Source organism: Caretta caretta, chromosome 8 (genome assembly GCF_965140235.1).
Source record: "Caretta caretta isolate rCarCar2 chromosome 8, rCarCar1.hap1, whole genome shotgun sequence".
Classification (NCBI taxonomy): Eukaryota; Metazoa; Chordata; order Testudines; family Cheloniidae; genus Caretta; species Caretta caretta.
In genome coordinates, this window is record NC_134213.1 from 46340537 (window position 1) to 46363621 (window position 23085).

The 23085-nt window shown below is 42.6% G+C and overlaps 1 protein-coding gene across 7 annotated transcripts in view; it reads right to left on the reverse strand.

Moving 5' to 3' along the window:
* The window catches only part of DNM3 (dynamin 3), a 347110-nt gene that overhangs the window by 216511 nt on the left and 107514 nt on the right, over positions 1-23085 (reverse strand). For 6 of the 7 annotated variants that reach the window (XR_007357954.2, XR_007357953.2, XM_075131455.1 and 3 more), the window contains exons 13-15: positions 12933-12981; positions 10891-10920; positions 930-1043 (exon numbers count right to left, since the gene is read on the reverse strand). Coding sequence is in view for 5 of the 7 variants with exons in the window: in XM_075131455.1 (XP_074987556.1) it covers positions 930-1043; positions 10891-10920; positions 12933-12981 (193 nt within the window). In the remaining 2 variants the exon portion in view is untranslated. The remainder of the gene's footprint in view (positions 1-929; positions 1044-10890; positions 10921-12932; positions 12982-23085) is intronic. The other variant, XM_075131456.1, reaches the window with a different exon arrangement.

Consider the following 23085-nt stretch of genomic DNA (forward strand, 5'->3'; position numbering starts at 1 on the left):
ACGTTTTTCTAACATCTTTATGTCACTGCTGAGACCATTAGAAATCCAACAATCACATCTAAGCAGGCTGGATCGCAACAAGTCAATATCCAAAGCTATCTAACAGGTTCAAACGAGGACACAGTCTGAATATCATATTATAGGAATGTCCTTCTTTAGCTCTTGCCTGTTAACTACAAATTCATTCATATTAACACTGGTATTCCTTACCAAGGTACCTTTATATCTGATCATCAGTACGGCAAGCTGAAAAATCTAGTTAACACTACTAGAAATGTTTCTACTTCATTTTAGACATTTCACAACTTTAGGCAAAAGCCTAGCTGTATTACAAAATATATCTAATTTTAATTGCTTATGGAAATAACAATCATAAGAAAAAGCAAAGAAAACCAAGGTTACTCCAACCTGGAAGCTGACAACCAACTAGATGGCAGGACATCATATGCACAGATGTGACCAGGCTGGGCTTGATGGAAGAACAAGCCACAGACAAGTAATACTGCACTGTTCCCAGTGTCTACAAAGAAGCTCCAGGATGAAATGATGATGATGGGGAAAACAACTTGACACTTTATGACTAACTTACACATTAACTGTAATGAAATCCAAATGAAACAGCTAATAGCAACCAGAAGAGTCTGGTATATTCTCTTATCTTGACTCTTAAAAGAAGTAAGTGTTAAAGATCTAGAGTAAATAATTAGTGTTCCCAAAAAGTTGGTAGAGAAATTTCAGTCGGATCTTAAAGCAGAAGAAATACTGAGAACTGCAAGAGCGGGGATCACACTAAGGAAGTGCTAAATTAGATTACAAGAGAGAATACATACTAAATGCAAATTCAGTATAAACAAAGTTAAAATCTTAACATTAGGAGCTGTGAATGAATACCAGAATGACTGATGTCTGCAAACGAACTGTGTCTTTACCTCATCATCTTTATACCAGGACAAGCTTTCTGCAGTCAGAACAAACCAGTACTCCTTGGACCCCCCTTTCATAATGCCGATATTGTTGATGGTAAGCCAGCCTTTCCGGATCACCTGTACAGGATTGTAAGTCAACAGACATGTATTAATTGCCAGTCACTCATTCACGAAGCACAATTCGCTTTCTAAATTCATTCTTTTGACTAAAAAACTGCTTTACCAATAAAAGGTGCGCTTTTCAGTCATTGACAAATTTGGAATATAATTTCCACAGGTTCTGATGATCACAAGAAAAAAGCAATATAGAAGAGAATGAATTTTGTGGGGGAGGGGGCTTGGAGGGAAAAGAGATGCCTAAGGTCTATCCTCATGTATATATACTATAAAGTATACGGTTGAATAACAGATGTGTGATCTCGATACTATTTGCTTGCAGTGTAGAAACACATTGTGAAAACCCATACAAAAAACAAAAGGTATAAAAAGGATGGTTGCTTTCACTGCTCTGATGCTGCTATTTTTTTAGATCTGGGAGGTCAATTATGGAGTAGGAATCGTGAGCTAGGACCAGACCATACTTCCTCTCTGGAACAGTCAGTGGCTTCTGGAAACCTTACCCTTCAGAGAAAAAAGCAGTAACAGAAAAGTAGAGAGTTCAAGGCAAAGGAATAGAGGCAAGGAACAAGAGAAACAGAGGAGGAAAGAAAGGAGCAAAGAGCAGAAAGGAAAGAAAAAAGGAGGTTGGGATGCAGAGAAAGAAGAAAAATGAGACTGACTGGAGAGAACAGAAGGGAAACAAAATGGAAGAATAGAGAGAGAAGGGAGTATAGAAACCAACGCTAAGGTTAAGAGGAAAATCATGCAGGAAAAAGGGAGAGCAAGAGAAAATTGGGGAGGGATAACAGGACTCAAGTGGCAAAATGGAAGGAAGAGGACAGGTCAGCAGAGACATTTAAAGAAAGTATGAGTACAAAGGTCCACTGAGCTTTCTGATAAAACTATGACTAGTTCAGTAAAAGTTTCAGAGTAGCAGCCATATTAGTCTGCTTCTGCAAAAAGAAAAGGAGGACTTGTGGCACCTTAGAGACTAACAAATTTATTTGAGCATAAGCTTTCATGAGCTACAGCTCACTTCATCGGATGCATTCAGTGGAAAATACAGTGGGGAGATTTATATACACACAGAACATGAAACAGTGGGTGTTACCATACACACTGTAACAAGAGTGATCAGGTAAGGTGAGCTATTACCAGCAGGAGAGTAGGGGGCAGGGAACCTTTTGTAGTGATAATCAAGGTGGGCTATTTCCAGCAGTTGACAAGAACATCTGAGGAATAGTGGGGGGGGGATAAACATGGGGAAATAGTTTTACTTTGTGTAATGACGCATCCACTCCCAGTCTTTATTCAAGCCTAAGTTAATTGTATCTAGTTTACAAATTAATTCCAATTCAGCAGTGTCTCGTTGGAGTCTGTTTTTGAAGTTTTTTTGTTGAAGAATTGCCACTTTTAGGTCTGTAATCGAATGACCAAAGAGATTGGAGTGTTCTCCAACTGGTTTTTGAATGTTATAATTCTTGACATCTGATTTGTGTCCATTTATACTTTTATGTAGAGACTGTCCAGTTTGACCAATGTACATGGCAGAGGGGCATTGCTGGCACATGATGGCATATATCACATTGGTAGATGTGCTGGTGGATGAGCTTCTGATAGTGTGGCTGATGTGATCAGGCCCTATGATGGTGTCCCCTGAATAGATATGTGGACACAGTTGGCAACGGGCAAGTCTGAATTTAAAAGGAAAAGGAAAAGGGTTCACTGCATTACATACACCATACAATGAAGTCTTCCAAATCTCTCTGCGAACTCATGTCAATTTCCACTATTTCTTCCCAAGATCTCGTTTACTTGCTTACGAAAGATTGGGAGTGTGGTTGAAAATGCTCTGGGAGAAATTTTTCAAAAAGTGCTTATACTTCTAGTGACTACTACAGAAGCATGGAGTTATGCAATCAAATGGAGGTTGCCGCTTACTTTTATGGATAAGCACTTGGGCTGTGGCAAACTTCTCAGAGACTTCCAATCTCAGCCTGCTCCAACATCAGCAGCAGACAAGAGACAAACAATTCGAAGTCTGCCTCATGGTCAATAATCAAAGTCTGAAACTTCCAAGTATATTTCCCTCAATGTGCACATATAATAAGCTCTGTCAATGCCAATAGCTTTGATATGTACGCAGTGAGAATACCTTGTACTCATTAATAACAAAGCCAACTGAAAAGGGGATGAGGTGCCCTACCACCCGTTATTGCTGACAAAAGGTGGAAAAATGTCTGCAACTATAAATTTAGCACCTTTTGTTGCAGCTCTCCCCAAAGGCTGAGACTGCAGAAAAGCTTATGCTATCAGTCCCTGATCAACGCTGATGTTGCTTTGCAAAGCAAATGGGCAAACATGGCTTCTGAATGTTTTTAGAGGTGCATTTTCAAACATCTCAGTCCTTAAAATATCTTTAACCCATTCACTCCAAAGCCACAGCTAGAAAACGTGCCAGAAAAGTGGAACATTGGTGGCACAAAGTTAATTTACATCTTCCAGTTCCAGGAAGGGAAGCCGAAATTTTGCACCTACCATAGCCTCAAGCAAACAAAGAAGGACTAAAAATGCAGTAAAACCATTGCAAGTTCTACATGGAGCGGAATATAGGCGTTGGTAGGGAGAAAGGTGACTCTTCAGAACCCAGCAATGTGACAACCCAATACACAGCTGCACATAAGGTGCTCTGGCCACGCTATTTAAGTGGTAAGAGTGTAGCAATTTTGCTCTGATATTTAGTCTTAAAAATGGATTGACCAATCTTGTGGCATCACTATGCACTTCCATGGGGGAGATCATGGCTCTGGGTACTAAACATGGTACCCAAATGCCTGGGTTTTCCTGGAGTGGACAGAGCACTACAAAGTCAGCTCCTGCGCGGAAGAAGCATCTCAGGTCATTCTTGAGCAGTGCTGATGGGTACCAGAAGCAGTTGCATCTACCCTCCTAAGCAGACAATCTATGACAAATGATACTGGGGTAATAAATAGGCAGGAATGGGAAAATCTGTTGATTCTCTTGGAAAGGACTGGACCTCCCTTGGAAAAATGTTTATCTTTTCCTAGCTAAAAAACAAAAATGAAGCACATAACCCAAATGACTAATTAATTTTGTCTCATTGAAAATAAATAAAGTTGGCCCTCTCTTCCTTGACTTAGCGAGGACCTACACAGACTAAATTAATTTCAGGTAGGTCAGCAATCAGACAGTAATAGTTTTCAAATCACTAGTGACCAGGCCTGGCCTCAAACCAGCAGTCTAGAGAAGAAGAGCTCTGTAAGTCTGAAAAAGGCAGGCAATGTTCACTTAAAGCAGCCCACCCTGTTACCAGCTGTTGAACCTGCAGGGAGAGAATTAAGTTGGTTCTATCGGCCCACTGAGGTTGGTGACTCATTAATAGGGCCCCACCAAATTCACGGCCATGAAAAAAGCGTCACAGACTGTGAAATCTGGTCTACCCCCATGAAATCTGTACAGGAAATCTGGTCTTGTGTATGCTTTTACCCTATATTACACAGATTTCATGGGGGAAACAAGCATTTCTCAAATTGGGGGTCCTGACCCAAAAGGGAGTTGCAGGGGGTCACAAGGTTATTTTAGGGGTGGGCTGCAGTATTGCCACCCTTACTTCTGTGCTGCCTTCAGAGCTTGACGGCTGGAGAGCGGTGGCTGTTAGCCGGGTGCCCAGATCTGAAGGCAGTGCCCTACCAGCAGCAGCAGCAGCGCAGAAGAGTGCCAATACTTTACCATGCCACCCTTCTGTGCTGCTGCCTTCAGAGCTGGGAGGCCGAAGAGTGGTGGCTGCTGACTGAGGGCCCAGCTCTGCAAACAGAATCACAGAAGTAAGCGTAGCAATACCATACCATGCCATCCTCACTTCTGCACTGTTGCTGGCAGCAGCTATGCCTACCGAGCCGGGCTCCCACTCTCCAGCTGCGCAATTCTGAAGGCAGCATCACCACCACCAGCAGTACAGAAGTAAGGGTAGCAGTATCGCAACCCCTTCTACAATAACCTTGCGACTCCTCCACAACACCTTTTTGGGTCAGGACCCCTACAATTACAACACCAAGAAATTTTAGATTTAAATAGCTGAAATCATGAAATTTATGATTTTTAAAATCCTATGACCGTGAAATTTACCACAATTGACTGTTAATTTGCTAGGGCCCTACTCATTAACATACTAAGGGCTTATCTCCACTTACTGGGGGATCAACACATGGCAATCAGTCCACTGGGGGTCGAGATCGACTGCCGATCGCTCTCCCATCAACTTCGGTACTCCACTGGAACGAGAAGCATAAGGTAAGTCGACAGGAGAGTTTCTCCTGTCGACCCAGCACAGTGTAGACAACGCAATAAGTCGACTTAAGGTACATCAACTCCAGCTATGTTAGTCACATAACTAGAGTTGCATAACTTAGGTCAATTTAGCCCCGTAGTATAGACCTGTCCTAAGACATAACAGAAACAGGAGTGGCTCTCTAGAGGGAGAATCTAGGGTGTGGGCTGATCAGTCTGGAGGGAGCCACCAGGCGTTGAGCAGAAGTTTGTCATCTTGTTAACCTCCATCTTAATCAAACCAAACCCCAAACAGGGGGAGTTTTTACTCTGATATATTGTAGTGTATGGATAATGTGTTCGAGAGGAGGTTGGGAAAGGCATCACAACATCAGTCCAATGACCCATCAGATCCTTTTAAGATGTATGTTACGATATCTAGCAAAGTGTATGGATACCCTTCCAGTACACAATCTCTAACCAGAAACAACCAATTTTGCCTATCCAGACATATTTATCAGCCTTCAAACAACTTATGAAGAGTACAGTGCCATAGAACCGCAATAATATAATTAAACAAAGCAAAATTAAAGGAATGCTGTGGCGTGGTGCACGTTTTAGACATATGAGTCAGGAAGTTATGATTTCCCCCCCCCCGCCCCGCCGCACAAGTTTAACTTAGCCTCCTAATAGGGACAATGACAGTTACACAGCAGCCACTGAATGCCCCAAAGCACCCCGCAAATGTTACAGCTTCACAACAACTGTGTGAAGAAGGTATTCCTTGCATTTTACAAAGAAAGAAACTGAGGTATGGGGAAGCCAAGTGACTGGATTCCTTTCAACTGCACCACAATGCTTGTAATTTAAAATATTCCCATGCTCAGTAGAGAGCAAGGCACAAAATGGGAAGCAGCAGAAAGGCAGCCAGACTGATGCTATAGTTAAAGTTGGTTTGGGACAGGGAGCCGGAAAAGATTCAGAGAGGGAGTTGCCACTCTAGAAATGAACAGTTGGGTGCAAGGAGGGATTCACAGATGAATAGCTAAGTGCAGTTTCCGCGTATCTGAAGTTGATGAACACTTAAAAAGGGAAGGAAGGTAGCATACTGTGCATTGGGATACTAGAATACTTTCCTTTGTTCTGAACATTTTATAAAACCAATAATGAAACAGTCACTTTTTTTCTGCAACTCAGGAAAACACGCATTCTAGCCGAGGGCTCAGTATGGGCTATTTTTAAGCATTTATTTAAGCCTAAGAAACACTAACAACTTTCTTTGCTGGCCAGGAAGGAACTCCCCATAATGTGGCTCCCAGCAGAGGACCCTTCTGTGATCCCGGCAACTCTGCTGACAGAGCCTCACAGATATACAACCGCCAGTGGGTGAATGCAAAAGCAAGCTGGCTTGCTGATACTACTGTCAGTCACTCCCCCATTAGGTCTATCCAGTAGAGGAATGAAGCTGCCAGCTGTTTCCTCAAAGAATCCTGCTTGTGGGAGATTGGATCCAGCTGCCATTCCCACAAAGCACTGGGTTGTGTCAGTGGCAGGACACCGGATTGAGGCAATACCCTCAGCCTGTGTGTTTTTCAAGGAATGTTGCTGAATTTCCACTAATCGACCAACACGCACGTCCCCATTAAAATAGAGCACTACACTCCCTAAACATACTGAAATCTGCAAAGGAGCAGCAGACCAAAATATCAAGCAACTGGAGACTTATGGTGGATGTTACAGGAGGGAAGGGAATCTAGAGGTGTGCTGATGGCTGGGGAGTGAGCGTGAGGTTGCAAGTTATTTTCAGTGAATTGTACAGGTTCCTAGAACTTCACATGGGCACATTTTATATACAGAACTACAGCAAATCAACAGAATTTCAATACATTCAGGACCAAGCAACGTTGTGTGATAAGGGCTCAGACAATGCCATGTACTCAAAGGAACACTATCTGGTTAAGTATTCATGTCCTGGTTTTCAGGAGGTGCTGAACTCCCACTAGTCTCCCATTGATTTCACCTCTGAAAATCAAGCAACCTTTTAAAAATAAATTTCCTTGCCTGTAAAACAGATAAGGCATTTAAAACAAAAACATTTCCATTTTAATAATCCAGTTTAGTTTTAACCATTGTGCTGTTTACATTTTGCACTACTCTCGACTTGGATAGTGACAAAAGAGAGTAATTATTTCCATTATTGTTCAGACGCCTGTGATGGGACATTCACCCCACACTAGCCCTAGAGGGGTTAATATAGGCAAGAGAGGCCAACTAGCAATCGGCTGCACCTGAAGGGGAGCTGGGACAGTGAGGCTTAATTGTGAATAAAGCTCACCTGGATAGAAAGAGGCAGGACTTCTATAAAGCCTGGAGCCGGTAACAGTGGGGGCGGGGAGGGCTACATGTGAGGAAGCCTGCAGTCACACCCTCTGATACAAGGGGGGAGAGTAGGAGTCTGTCACAGGAGTGTAGGGAAGAAACTATAAGGGCTGGGAGAACAGATGTGAATTGCTGGTTCAAGGACCCCTAGATTGGAACCTGGAGTAGAGGGCAGGCCTGGGTTCTGCTACAAGCCACTGTGGCAGAGGTGCAGTTAGCACAGTGATAGGGAGGCTGCCTGAGCCTGTGTGGAGAAACACTTTGGTGAGACCCCGGAAGGGCAGGACAACTATGACTTGGCTAGAAGGCTAAATCACGAAGGGGAGCCACTGAAGCTCCTGACCAGCGAGAGAAGGACCACAGAGCGAGTGACTGAGGCAACCAGCTGAGTAACTGCAGGACAGGGTGCGGACAGAGGCGAGCTAATTCCCCAGATGAGCCACGAGGAGGTGTCACTGTCGGGCACCAGTTACACCATCATTTCACTTTTGTGTTTGGGTTGCAAATATTGCAAGGAATATTTTTTTAAAATCATAATGCCAAATTCCACTCTGCATGTACCGGATATGAGTGACATGAGTTATGATCATCAGGAAGGTGAGAAACATAAGCCATGCCAGAAGTGAGTGGAGACAATATTCTGACTAGCAGCTGGATTGTGTGGACAGGATGAATGAAGGATGACACAGTTCCTTCCTTCAGGATTCTGATAGATAAACTTGGTGTCTGAAAAATGAAAAAATTTGGGGGGCGGATATGAGAGAGAGAGAGACTGTGTGTGTGTGTACACAAATCAGAAGGAAGTCATTTTGCAGATAGTTTCAGCTGCACAAAAACAAATCATATCTGCTCTCTTCCCTCTCCGCCATTTCACACTGGTAAACAGGAAAGCAGGATCTGATGGACAAAGGACAGATTTTTGTGAACTGCTTCACAACTTTACAGTTCCTTGCATCATTTAAGAGATTTCTGATTAATAAAGTAGAACAAAATATACTATGACTAAGTATTAAATAAGCGTGAACAGCTGTGCTAGCCACTTTTCAAAAGTAATGTTTGAGAGGTCATTTTAAGACTGACTGTCATTTGAACTGGCTGGGAAAGTCAGGGAAAAGAAGTGTGTGCAAATCTGAAGGTTAGGCACTGTAACAAGACAGGCATAAACAGGAGTTATTTGCTGAGTTAGCCATTATTTAAACAAGTAACTACACAATAGTTCCACTGAAACAATGTTAGTTGCATTGTAACTCCTAACACTGCTGCTTGAGCTCCCAATACTTGCAGTACAAAATTGTGTCACATCAGCACTGTCAAATTGGGGTACGAATTATAACAAACCAGGGGTAAGGCAACACCACAATGGATTTGTTTCTTAGGTCAAATGTGAAAAGTTCGCTCACACTATAGGCCAGTAGGGAATAATATCTTGGAGGAAATCAGGTCAGCTTCCAAGGATGGAAAACAGAACTAGTGAATGACTTGGATGCAACAGGTCCTTTGCAGTTGATTCAGAAAACAGTAGCAATATTGACTTGTCCTAGTGTAATTTCCCTGCTTTAATTAGTAGAGGGCAAGGGTCAAAATATTCAACATATCTTCCATCATGTCTCATGTGAGTTTCTGGTTTGGGCTCATTATAGAAATAGGACCAAATTATTACATCCAAATTGTCTAAAAATAACTTGGACAACAATTTTGGATCCAAGATTCAGATGACCTTCTCCAACTGTAATGGTTACTCCATATGGAGCAATATTGGATTTTGCCACTGAAAGTATCTTACGTTTTGTTCTATTTTAAAATAGATTTTTACATTAAAATGACAATGTTTAAAACACAAGTTTAGTGATGGTGACAAAAACCACAAATCTCACCACACAAAATATACAGTTAAGAGTTGGTCAGTCTTCATGGCCCAGATCTTGCTAGAAGCACTATGTAAAACAAAGTGTTACACTGATTATTTTATGCAGATGGGAAGACAGACTAACCTGTGGCTTAGAAAGAAACCTTGTTGAGTCAGGTCAAAACCTCAGGCAGTAGCAAAAAAAAAAAAAAAAAGCCAAAGATTAAGCACAAGAAGATAAATTAATAGAGGGGAAAATGAGCAAAACTATACTTCACAGAACTGGGTATTATGCATTTTTCACAAAAAAGATGTCTGTATTTCTGATATGTGAAATAATTCTCTATATTATCATTATTCAAAGCATATTACAATCAAGTAGGAAACCCCAGTACCAGTCTGGATTAGTTTAATGATCTTTCCAACTGCTATTAGAGTCAGTTTTGTTTATGCCCTGTTGCCTTACTCAAAACTGAATATCATATTTATTTTAACTCAGTTTATAATGGTTATTGGTGTAATTTGGCAATATAATGACAAACTGGAATTAAATATATCCATTTTCATTATACAGGTCTTATCAAAGAACATGTCATATGGCACCAAACAGCACAATCGACTTTTACCACTTATATCCACCTGTCACTGAATTGGAAGAGTGGCTTGTTATAGAATTAACTCCTAAATGTTTAGAAAATAACTTACGATTAATAATGTAAAATGTATTCACCTAATATTTGGTGGAAGAACTGATAAAGTAAAAATCTATACTGTGACACACTGATCCTCCTACTGCTATGAAAAAAATGCTATGAAAGCTGAAGTGGTTTAAAAATTGTATCATTTTTTCTTTGAATTGTGCTTGTTGGAAAGGACTTTATGAGTTGTGACAGAAGGCATTTGTAAACAGTACATCCATTTAAGCAATAATTGATATTTCCCGTACTATAATTCACCTACCTTTCAAGAGGCAGAGCCTCCATATACTATAAACATCAAATAAGAAATATCCAATTTTTCCAATGATATAGTTTAAAAGGACATTGTTCATTAGTAAGTTTAGTTCATTTTAAGTCAATTTAATGAAGTAAGCTTAAACATAGATTTGGTTGAAAGCTTAACAACACTTTTTAAGTTGTACTAGTTCGGACTTGTAAGTCACAGCAGGTTAGTGGCAATGAAGGGATGAACTGCAATTACATTTCATTGAGAAGGTGTTAAATGTGAAACAGTTTCAAGGTAAAAAAAATTTAGTAGCTAGCATTAATTAAACTAATGAGTTAGAGACAAACTTTGCCCTTTGAGAAGCTAAATGAAAAAGCAACAATAAAGCTTACAAAACTTAGCTCGTACAATTTGCCGTGAAGGCGGTAGATTGGCTCCCTGAAATAGCAAAGAATTATAAAAATAAAGTTTTATTTCAGAAACATTTTCTCAATTCAGAAGTCATTTTGTCAAGCTCTTCTCACTTCCAAACAATTAAGGTAAATCAAAAAGACTTTTGTTTTGTCTTATCTCCGAAATAAGTAAGGTTCAGCAAAGTCTTTTTACCAAGTTACCAATTTTGAGCTTTTTCTTTTAAAGCCAAAATTTTGTGGGGTTTTGCTGTTTTGTTTTGTTATTTTGAGAGACAAAATACAGTCACTCGGACTCAGGAATAGTTACTCCAATTTGTATATTTCTGGGACATAACAGAATTGGGTGGTTTTCCTTCTATAAGACAACCCCAAAGCAGATATGATTATGGCTTTGTCTACACTGGCAATTGAACAACAAAACTTTTGTCTTTCAGAGATGTCAAAAAAAATACACTCCCAAAAGAAAAGTTTTGCCGACGGTGCTCTCATACCGACAAAGCTAACCCCACTCTTTGGGGGTGGAAGTTTTTTGTCAGCCGGAGAGCTGAAAAACAGCGGCCACACTGCGTGACTTTTAGTAGCACGGCTCTAGCGACAAAGTCATGTCACTAAAAGCGGTGTAGTGTAGACACAGCCTTAGTGTTTGACATGTGTTCCTGCACAGTTATCGGAGACGGAAGTCTCTCTCTTTGGAGGGTCTTTGGAGCCGTTTCAGCCATTAGACCTTTCAGTTTTGTTTTGTTTTTAATCCTACCTGGCATGTAACTCCAAAACACATAGAAGAGGGTCAAGCTCTGGAGGTATCATTGCTTCCAAACTTTCCAGAAGCTAATGGACTATTTTGGCCAACATTTCAAAAATGAGTAGTGATTTTTGGTGCTTGTTATTTTGGGCACTCAACGTGAGACACTTTAAAGAGGTCTGATTTTCAGAAAGAGCTGAGTACTTGCCTTCTGCAAGTAAAGCTCCTTTAAAGCATCTCAAAATCACCATCCAAAAATGGAGGCACCCATCAATACTGGTCCCTTTTGAAAAATCTTTGCTTTTAACTTTTCATTGTAATGTTTAATGCAGGAGCAATTAGATGCGAGAACAACATGCAAGCAAATAACCCAGATTAAAGGAAGTTGACTTCATTTTATTTTGACTATCCAAAATTGAAACCATCACAAATGAACACTGAGATACCATGATGTTTTTTTTATATGTTTTGCTTAAAAGACAAACACTCTGTGGAACCTTAGAAATATACAAGAATATATATTAAGGCTGGTTATATCAATCATCCTTAGTGTTTTAACTTAAAAAGAAAACAGAAATTGATCCTATAAAATGCTGAGCACCCTTAACTTGCAGTGGAAGTTGCGGGTGACAGCACTTCTTCATAGTATAAGCATCTTGCAAGCATGTACTATACATAAAAGAAACAGCCATCTAATTTAGTTAATGCCATCTCAGCAAGAGTGCTATTAGTCTGAGACCACCAATCAGCTTTGTTTCTTCAAAACGAGACCGTGGTATGTAATCAACATTTTTACGAAGTCAACTGAAAATTTTCAGCAGAGGTAAAGACAAGCCTGCTTTTGCATACCGACCTGTCCCTTCACTGTGTTATCAAGCTGTGCACATGTGTGAACTAGTAAACTATTATACAACTGAGAGCAGGTATAAAACAAGTACTCACATGGTATTGGTCTTTGAAATCATTCACAAGTTTGAGCTTAATGAAAACTAAATATTTAGGGACAACACAGGAAAAAATTCTGGGTACTTAAGGGCATCAAGGAGGAAACACTGAAGAGCAGTCCAGTTAGCAGCAAAATTATGAAAAAGTTATAGCTGACAACCCTAATGAAGATGTCAGCTGGTTCTGAAAACTTAAGTAAAGCAAGTAAAAAAAGATGCATTTTATATTATGTATCAAGCAAAACTGGAAACTTATAAATTTACAGCAAAAAATAAAAGATACAGCCCATAAAATCAACAACTGAAGTTCACTTATACATGCAATTATCCATTCTCTTATCAGATGCCTACCTGAGTTCCAACTGCACTTTTGTTAACCTGACTGCTTCGTTGTTGGGCACTAAGAAAAGCAAAGAGAAAAGTTACATTGAGGAAATTTAAGATGAGTCCTTGAGCAGCATGCTTTGGAAACAACAAAATATAAAAATTTATGAGTCCAGAATCTGAGGTTAAAAAGAAACACAATTCAGCCTCAAATTCACAAGCAAACTCAGTTCATGTAAACTTCTATTTACAGAAAACAGATCAGCACAGATTCTTATTAATCACCTCCTCTGTAATGTACATTGCACTACCATAGTAAATAACCCTTTGTGTTGACTTACATGTCTGATGAGGTTACTAAAGACAAAAAAAGTTATGGCTCATCTGTGCACACATGAAATCTTAGGCAATATAAATATTAAAAAGGGGCAAGAAAAAATGAGTCACTTTAGTTCTTTAGAACATTGCAGCAAAATCCTCCCACACCCCATAGGTTCTCTAAAGGCCTAGCCTAGCAGCTTGTTTTGGATATTATTCTAATTTTTATATGTACTTTGGGGATGTAAATATAAAATGAGGGATTAAACCATCACAAAAGGTGGTTAAAAAGCTGGAATCTTACAGCAATGCAGCATAGTTTAAAATAAGTTTTGCTCAGTTTCTGAATTTTGCTAATCCCATTACTGAAATGAAACTCTCCTCTCTCACAAAAATGCACAAGTCATGATAGCTACAAAGTTTAATTCTAAAGGCATTTATATTGCATGATACAGTGGCAGCAAGTTTTGTTTGGAGGCTTCAGGATTAAATTAATTTGTCCCTTTTCAACAAACATTAATATATATTGCAGATCTGCCACAACCACTGCTTTGAAAGTAGGAAGGAGAATAGACATGAGTAAGTTAATTCCAGGCAATATCTGTTTTGATCCCAGATAAGTGGCCTGATTCTGCAGCTGGTTGGTGCAGAATGGCCATTCCACAGATTGGCTGAAGAGTTGAGCTTAAGCTTGCCAACTTTGTAATATTTAAAAACCAGACACTCCAGCAGGAGTGCTGGAACCTCCCCTGTGCCACCCCTTCCCCCAGGCCTCACCCCTGACCTGCCCCTTCCCCACAGGCCCTGCTTCTGCCCTGCCCCTTTCTCCTGACCCCAATGCAGGTAGGGGGTGGCCCTGGCTGAGTAGGGGCTGGAACAGGTGATGACTCATCGCCTCCCCTGCTTGCAGTGACCAGATGTTGGGAGTCTGGTCAGGAGATCTCACTGGGCACCATCAGGTCCCCTTTTCAACTGGACTTTCTGGTAAAAAAACAGGCAACTGGCCACCCTAGTTAAGCCCCTATGCACTGATTCTGCAAACACTTTACTCAAGTTAATAGTCCACTTGTTTTCAGTGCGCCTACTCACAAGTAACATTACTCACATGCATGTTTGCAGAACTGGGCCGCTAGTCAATAACCCAGATACCTGGAGACGTGTTGATGTTTGGTTAGTCATAGTGCCTCCTTTATTGTATTCATCAAGCATAAATGATGGTTAATATTGTACACACAAAATATGAAGTTAACCCATCACAGACAAAATAGGTTCTGAGTTACTGTCTCAGTAGCACCCATATAAATTTGCACTAGGAAATATCATTCCATCTTCACTTTTACATGAAACTTTCCTATCTGCTTGTAAAAGATAATTAAATAGGAAACCAACATCACATTAAAAAAGAAGAGCCACTCTAATTCTTTTAATTTCATAACATTCCCTAAAGTTAAGAAAATAATGTCTGATTTATAGTTTGCGGCTAGTAAGGAAAAGGCCCCAATCAGCAAATAAAAGAAAGCCATGAGACTAATGCGTAGTATTACCTATTACTTGCAGTGGGGGCAGGATGTATGGTTCAAAAAGTAACAAATAAAATAAAGAGCTGTGGTAACACGACAAAAAAAATGGTCTTAAAAGAAACAAGCACAAACCTTCCCACTGTTCTGTTAGTCAGCAAGAAGGAGAAGAGATAGGAGGCCTTTGGAAGAAAGGAGATTGGAAATCTTATCTGGATTAATACTAAAAAGAAGGGTGAATCGTCTCAGATGGGTTTTTAGTTGAAGTCAGTCATTGGCAATGACTTCACCGCTGTTTGCAAACTCTTAAAGGGTTCATTGCTAATACCTGCCTGACCAGGTTGGAGCTGACCAAGATGGGTCTAACTGGGTTTTGCCCGTTTGGAAGCATCTTGATCAATGCTGAAAATGTTCAGGTGTAGTGACTGCTTATTTTTAGGCTGTTAAGCATGTTTAGAGCAACTGTATAAAATACTATTTGGCCTTTGGACTTAGAGGAATTTATGGTTAAATTAGTGCCTGGTGGTTTCCCATATTAATGAGAAATATTATTAATAGTTCCAACAGCCACTCTTTCTTAAGCACAGTGACTGGCTTTTTGTTTACCTAGATTAAAAAATATTGTTCACTGAAGAAATCAATATATATGGCTGTGTTCGGAGAGATTAGATAGATATGGGTTAGAGCTGAGCAAATCAGAATTTCTATCCTGCAGTAAATTCCAATATTTCACCATTTGTTTTCCTCCCAAATAAAGACTTTACATCAAAATATCAAAATTTTTCCTCAAAGTTTTCAGAAGATTTTGGTTCTGAAATGATTCATTCTGACATTAACTGAAAAGAAGAGTTTTGACATTCCCAGTCCAAAATGTTTCATTTGAAGTTAATTTAACATTAACCTGCATCTGCTTAAGGAATAGTGGTATCCCATTGCTCTGATTCTTCCCTGTGGGCCAGTCACCCTGGCCAAACTACATCTCCTGCAATGTACCATAGTCCTATAATTCCCATGATTGACCATGAGACTCCATTAGAGGGGAGGCCATGGTGCATCATGGGAAAGTATAGTCTGGAAAGCTTAGATTTTGCAAAAACTGCATTTAGGCTTCTATAGTTAAGATCCTTCTTGTCTCCTTAATAATTTCTGACAGTAGAGATGCTTACTGACAATTGCACTTATCAAAAAATATAAGTGTATTGCCATTTTCAGGTCTATATATACCAGAAAATGGGTTTTGAAGCTACGATCACAACTCAAAGTTCTAAGTCACTGGACTCATTGAGGTGTACTTTGAGCCACCCCTGGCACAGGTACTTAGGGTTTTCCCAGTGATCTAACAATCCATTTATTTCCAGTTGGGGATAAAAATATCCCTTTAAAGATAATCAGTGAAAGAGAATAAGAAGCAGAGGTTCCAAACCTTCATATCTTTGTGGAGAAAAGGGTGGATGAGTAGTATTCCATGAAAACATACCTCTTCCAAGGGTAACAACTGAACATCAGTAATTCTCTGCAACGTTTATAAGAAAAAAAGCAAGACTACAATATGCTGTGAAAAACAAACTGGGTGAACATAGGCCTGAGAAGTAACCATTTCCTTTGTTTAATATATGGATAGGTAATATCCCCACAAAATACAGCAGAGGGTAAAGGAAATCCAGGGGCAACCCAAAAGAAATAAAACTCTTGGGGAGGGAGATGGGCACCCTAGTTCCAGGAATATATTGTGTAACACTGAAAAGCCAGATTGGATTCATCTCGAGATCTGATCTAAGCAATAATGCTAGAATAATGTACAGAACACTGGTAATTTGTTTTTCAGAAAGGTTGTGAACCCATTCTAGAAAGATATCATAGAATAATAGGACTGGAAGGGACCTCAAGAGGTCATCTAGTTCAGTCCCCTGCACTCATGGCAGGACTAAGTATTATCTAGACCATCCTTGAGAGGTGTTTGTCTAACCTGCTCTTAAAAATCTCCAGTGACAGAGATTCCACAACCCTCCCTAGGCAATTTATTCCAGTGCTTAACCACCCTGACAGTTAGGAAGTTTTTCCTAATGTCCAGCCTAAACAACCACCCTTGCTGCAATTTAACCCCATTGCTTCTTGTCCTATCCTCAGAGGTTAAAGAGAACAATTTTTCTTCCTCCTCCTTGTAACAACCTTTTGTGTACTTGAAAACTTATGTCCCCCCTCTGTCTTCTCTTCTCCAGACTAAACAAACCCAATTTTTTCCATCTTCCCTCACTGGTCATGTTTTCTAGGCCGTTAATCATTTTTGTTGCTCTTCTCTGGATTTCACCACTTTGTCAACATCTTTCCTGAAATGTGGCACCCAGATCTGGACACAATACTCCAGTTGAGACCTAATCTGCAGAGTAGAGAGGAAGAATTACTTTGTGTCTTGCTTTCAACACTCCTACTAAAACAGTGGTCTCCAACCTTTTTACACCCAAGATCACTTTTTGAATTTAAGGGCAACCCAGGATCTACCCTTCCCCTTCCCCTTCCCCAAGGCCCCACCCCTTCCCCAAAACCCTGCCCCACTCACTCCATCTCCCCCCACCGCTCTCTCTCCCCCACCCTCACTCACTTTCACAGGGCTAGGGAAGGGAGTTGGTGTTCTGGAGTGGGGGTGGGCTCCTGGCTGGAGCCAAGAGGTTTGCAGTGTGGGAGGGGGCTCCAGGCTGAGCCTGGGACAGGGACTTGGGGTGCAGGAGGGGCTATGGGGTGCTGGCTCTGGAAGAGGGGTTGGGGTGCGGGCTCCCACCGGGTGGCGCTTACCTCGGGCAGCATCCAGGCAATGACGCAGCAGGGCTAAGGCAGGCTCTCTGCCTGCCCTGGCCCCATGCCGCTCCTGGAAGGGACCAATGCGCCCCTGTGCCCCTCGGGGGTGAGGGGCGGGGACGACACGTGGCTCCACGTGCTGCCCCACTCTGCAGGCACTGCCCCCGCAGCTCCCATTGGCCACAGTTCTCCGTTGCTGGCCAATGGGAACTGCAGGGGTCAATGCTTCCCAGGGCCGCGGGGGCATGCCGGCTGCTTCTGGGAGCAGCATGGGGCCGGTGCAGGCAGGGAGCCTGCCTTAGCGGCAGCCCCGCTATGCCACCAGAGAGCGCGATCAACTGGGAGAGTTTCCAGGATCAACCAGTTGATCACGATCGACTAGTTGGTGACCACTGTGCTAATACATCCCAGAATGATGTTTGATTTTGTTTGCAATAATGTTACTCTGTTCACTCATATTTAGCTTGTGATCCAGTATGACCCCCAGATCCCTTTCCACAGTACTCCTTCCGAAGCAGTAAATTTCCCATTTTTTAATGTGTGCAACTGATTGTTCCTTCTTAAGTGGAGTACTTTGCTTTTGTCTTTATTGAATTTCTTCCTATTTACTTCAGACCATTTCTCCAGTTTGTCCAGATCATTTTGAATTTTAATCCTATCCTCCAAGCACTTGCAACCCCCTCCCAGCTTGGTATTGTCTGCAAATTTTATAAGTGTACTCTTTATGTCATTACCTAAATCATTGATGAAGATATTGAACAGAACTGGACCCAGAACTGATCCCTGCAGGACCCCATTTATATGCCCTTGTAGGTTGACTGTGAACCACAGATAATTTCTCTCCAGGAATAGTTTTCCAACCAGTTATGCACCCACCTTATAGTAGCTCCTTCTATGCTGTATTTCCCTAGTTTGTTTATGAGAAGGTTATGCGAGACAGTACCAAATGCCTTACTAAAGTCAAGATATACCACATCCATAGCTTCCCCCCATCCACGAAGCTTCTTACCCTGTCAAAGAAAGCTATTAGGTTGGTTTGACACAATTTATTCTTGACAAGTCCATACTGACTGTTACTTATCACCTTATTACCTTCTAGGTGTCTGCAAATTCATAGCTTAATTATTTGCTCCATTATCTTTCCTGCTAGTGAAGTAAAGTTGACTGGTCTGCAATTCCCTAGGTTGTCCTTATTCCCCTTTTTATAGATTGGCACTATATTTGCCCTTTTCCAGTCCTCTGGAATCTCTCCCATCTTCCATGACTTTTTGAAGATAATCACTAATGGCTCAGGCATAGTCTACAGTACACGGTTATTTTGGAATTAGCCAAGTTACTTCGAAATAAAACTGATTCCGTCCACATGACCAAACCAGTTTTTTCAATTTAGAGGGTTCTTTAATCCGATTTCTGTACTCCACCTCAGCAAGTAGAGTAGAGCTAAAATCGAGATCACAGTTCCGGGTTACAGGTACTGTGGACACAATTCGATGTTATTGGCCTCCGGGAGTTATCCCAGAATGATCCCTTGTGACCGCTCTGGACAACACACTCAACTCCGATGCACTAGCCAGGTAGGCAGTAAAAGCCCCGTGAACTTTTGAATTTCCTGTTTGGTCACTATCAGCATAGGTGACCATCAGCATAGTCCACCATGACAGGCGACCATGCAGAGTCCACCATCACAGATGAGCTCCAGCATGGTCCAAACGGGAGATACTGGATGTCATCGCATGTTGGGGAGATGAATCTGTTATGGCAGAACTACGTTCCAAAAAAAGAAAAGCAAATACATACGCTAAAGTCTCCATGGCCATTACAGAAAGAGGCTACTCCAGAGACACAGAGCAGTGTCGTACAAAAATCAAGCTCAGGCAAGCATGCCAAAAAGCCAGGGAGGCGAACGGGTGCTCTAGGTCAGAGCCCCATACATGGCGCTTCTACCATGAGCTGCATGCAATTATGGGGGGTGACATCACCACTACCCCACCACTGTCTGTGGACACCTGCAAAGAAGGGGGGTAGTAAGGAGCAAGGAGGATGAGTTTTTGGAGGCTGAAGAGGAGGACGACAGTGCACAGGCGGCAAGTGGGAAATCCGTTTTCCCCCCTAGCTAGGAACTATGCTTAACGCTGGAGCCAATAGCCTCCCCCTACTCCCAAGGCAGGCTCCCGGACCATGACCCTGGAGAAGGCACTTCTGGTGAGTGAGAGCTTGGTCGGAACCATGCAGTGTGGGGGGAGGGGGAACCCAGCTGAGCTGGGCTGTTCGCGTTTAGTTTAAAGGGCTCATCCCTGCTCAGAGCATCATCGGCGCCACGCGGTGGGTGTGTGTGTGGGGGGGGGGAGGGTGTTGTGTGAAGCGATCATCCCAGAGAGCCCACAGGCCCTCCTTTATATGGCAAACCCACCAGGCATTGCTTGCTATGGGAAAGGGGGCCCGGCAGTTTGAAAGCATTGAAATGAATGCGGAAGAAGCAGAACCCCGCGTACCCCGAGGGCTTACCATGGCTGCCTCCACGCTGAATTCTGTTGCCCGGCTGCATGTGGTGGCTTACTCACACCAAAGTGGCAGGCACTTCAGTATAAGAGGCAAAATGCGACCTTGTACAGAAAACATGTGCTGTGTACTATGAATTGCCTGTTTCACTGAGAAAGAGTGTCCCCTTTGTTCTCTAAAATGTATCTTTTAAAATACTACCCTCACTTTTTCTCCTCCCGCAGGTGCAAATGTTTCAACGCGGCCCCTTATCTACTCCGTCCCAGAAGCTGGTCCAGATTAGAAGGCGGAAGAACAAACTTGGGACGACATGTTCGCCAAGCTCATGCAGTCCTCCCACACTGATAAGGCCCAGCTGAATGCATGGAGGGAAACAATTGCAGAGTCGCGTAAAAAGTGTTAAATAATACAAAGAGAGGAGGGACACGCACGATGAGAGCAGGCAGGATGCTATGGTCAAGCTCATGGGGAAGCAAACCGACATGCTCCGCTGTATGGTGGATCTAATGCAGGAAAGGCAGCAAGATCACAGACTGCTGCTGCAGCCCCTGTATAACCGCCCTCCCTCCTCCCCAAGTTCCATAGCCTCCTCACCCAGATGCCCAAGAACATGGGGGGGGGGGGGTTGGCTATGGGTACCACACAGTCAACCCCAGAGGACTACACAAGCAGCAGAAAGCTGGCATATCTGAAATTTTGATTTGGTTTCTGGACTTGTCCTTCCCTCCTCCTCCACCCCCTAACCCAATATCCTCCCCCTGTCTAGCTTCTGATTTCTCTCAATGTTTTGTGCAACAAATAATAAAGAACGTTTTTTAAACAATTGTGAGTTTATTTCCTTTCATATATATAGGGGGCGGGTAACTTTAAGAGAAAAAAACACAACTGTCACACCATACTCTGGCCAGTCATGAAAGTGGCTTTCAAAGCTTCTCTGATGTGCAGTGCACCTTGCTGTGCCCTGTTGTCTAGCTGTGTGAAACTGGACACCAGACGAGTTGCCTCAACCTCCCACCATAAACGTCTCCCCCTTACTCTCACAGATATTCTGGAGCACACAACAAGCAGCAATTACAATTGGAATATTGGTTGTTCTGAGATCTAACCAAGTCAGTAAACTGCACCAGCGCGCTTTCAAATGTCCAAAAGCACATTCTACCACCATTCTGCACTTGCTCAACCTATAGTTGAACTTCTCCTTACTACTGTCCAGGGTGCCTGTGTACAGATTCATGAGCCAGGACATCAAGGGGTAGGCTGGATCCCCAAGGATAACTATAGTCATTTCAACATCCCCAACAGTAATTTTCTGGTCTGGGAAGTAAATCCCTTCCTGCAGCTGTTCAAACAGACCAGAGTTCCTGAAGATGCGAGCGTCATGCACCTTTCCCGGCCATCCCACATTGATGTCGGTGAAACGTCCCTTGTGATCCACCAGTGCTTGCAGCACCTTGGAAACAACACCTTGCAGTTTATGTACTGGCCACCCCGGTGTTCCGGGGCCAAGATAGGGATATGCGTTCCATCTATCGCCCCGCCACAGTTAGGGAATCCCAGCACATTAAAGCCATCCACCATGGTCTGCACATTTCCCAAAGTCACTACCCTTGATAGCAGCTGGTCAATGATTGCATTGGCTACTTGCAGCACAGCAGCCCCCACAGTAGATTTGCTCACTCCAAACTGATTCCTGACTGACCGGTAGCTGTTAGGCGTTGCAAGCTTCCACAGGGCTATGGCCACTCGCTTCTCAACTGTGAGGGCTGGTCTCATTTTGATGTCTTTGTGCTTCAGGGCAGGGGACAGCAAGTCACAAAGTTCCATGAAAGTGGCCCTACACATACGAAAGTTTTGCAGCCACTGGGAATCATCCCATACCTGCAACACTATGCGGTCCCACCAGTCTGTGCTTTCCGGGGCCCAGAATTGGCATTCCACGGCATGAACCTGGCCCAACAGTACCATGATCTCCCAATCGCCACATGCTGTGCTTCTAGGAACGTCTGTGTCCATGTCCTCATCAATATAGTAATCACACTGTTGTCACTTCCTCACCTGGTTTTGCAGGTACTGCACATACTGCTGGATAATGCGCGAGGTATTTACAATGGTCAAAACTGCAGGGGAGATCTGAGCAGGCTCCATGGCTATGGTGCCTGCATGGGTAATCCTGGAAAAAGGGCGCGAAACGTAGGACAGCAGAGCGGCAGCAGAAGAGGTGCTGTTCGGTTCACGATAGCTGAAAAAAGGCGGGAAATGGTTGTCTTCTGTAGCTTTCACAGAGGCGGGAGCCCAGGACAGACATGGAGAATCTCAGTAGCACAGCAAGAGCGGGAAAACAGAATTGGCGGTGGAAGCTGTGCTGCTCGGTTTACGATAGCTGAACAGAGTTGGCAGCGGACGCATTCGATGAGGAAAAGAAAGAGTAGATACTAGAGATTACATAGGAAGATAAGAGGAAATGCGAGGTGGATTCATAGTAGCAGGAGAGCAGCGGTGCACCGTCTTCTGAAAGCAGTATGGCGTCTGCCCGCCAAAAAGGCGCAAAATGATTGCCTGCTGTAGCTTGCATGAAGGAAGGAGCGACTGATGACATACACCCAGAAACACCCGTGAGAATGTTTTTGCCCCAACATGTACTGGGAGCTTAACCCAGAATTCCAATGGGTGGCAGGGACTGCAGGAACTGTGGGATAGCTACCCACAGTGCACCGCTCCAACATTCGATGCCAGCCTCGGTACTATGGACGCACTCCGCCGAATTCACGCGCTTTAGTGGGGACACAGAAGACCGAATGTATAAAATCGCTTCCAAAAATTCGCATAGAATCATTTCTAAATAATTTCGTACTGTAGACATACCCTCAGATATCTCCTCAGTCAGTATTCTAGGACATATTTCATCAGGCCCTGGTGACTTGAAGACATCTAACTTGTCCAAGTAGTCTTTAACTTGTCCCTTCCCTATTTCAGCCCCTGAACCTACCTCATTTTCACTGGCATTCTTTACATTAGATGTCCAACTGCTAATAAACTTTTTATTGAAAACTGAA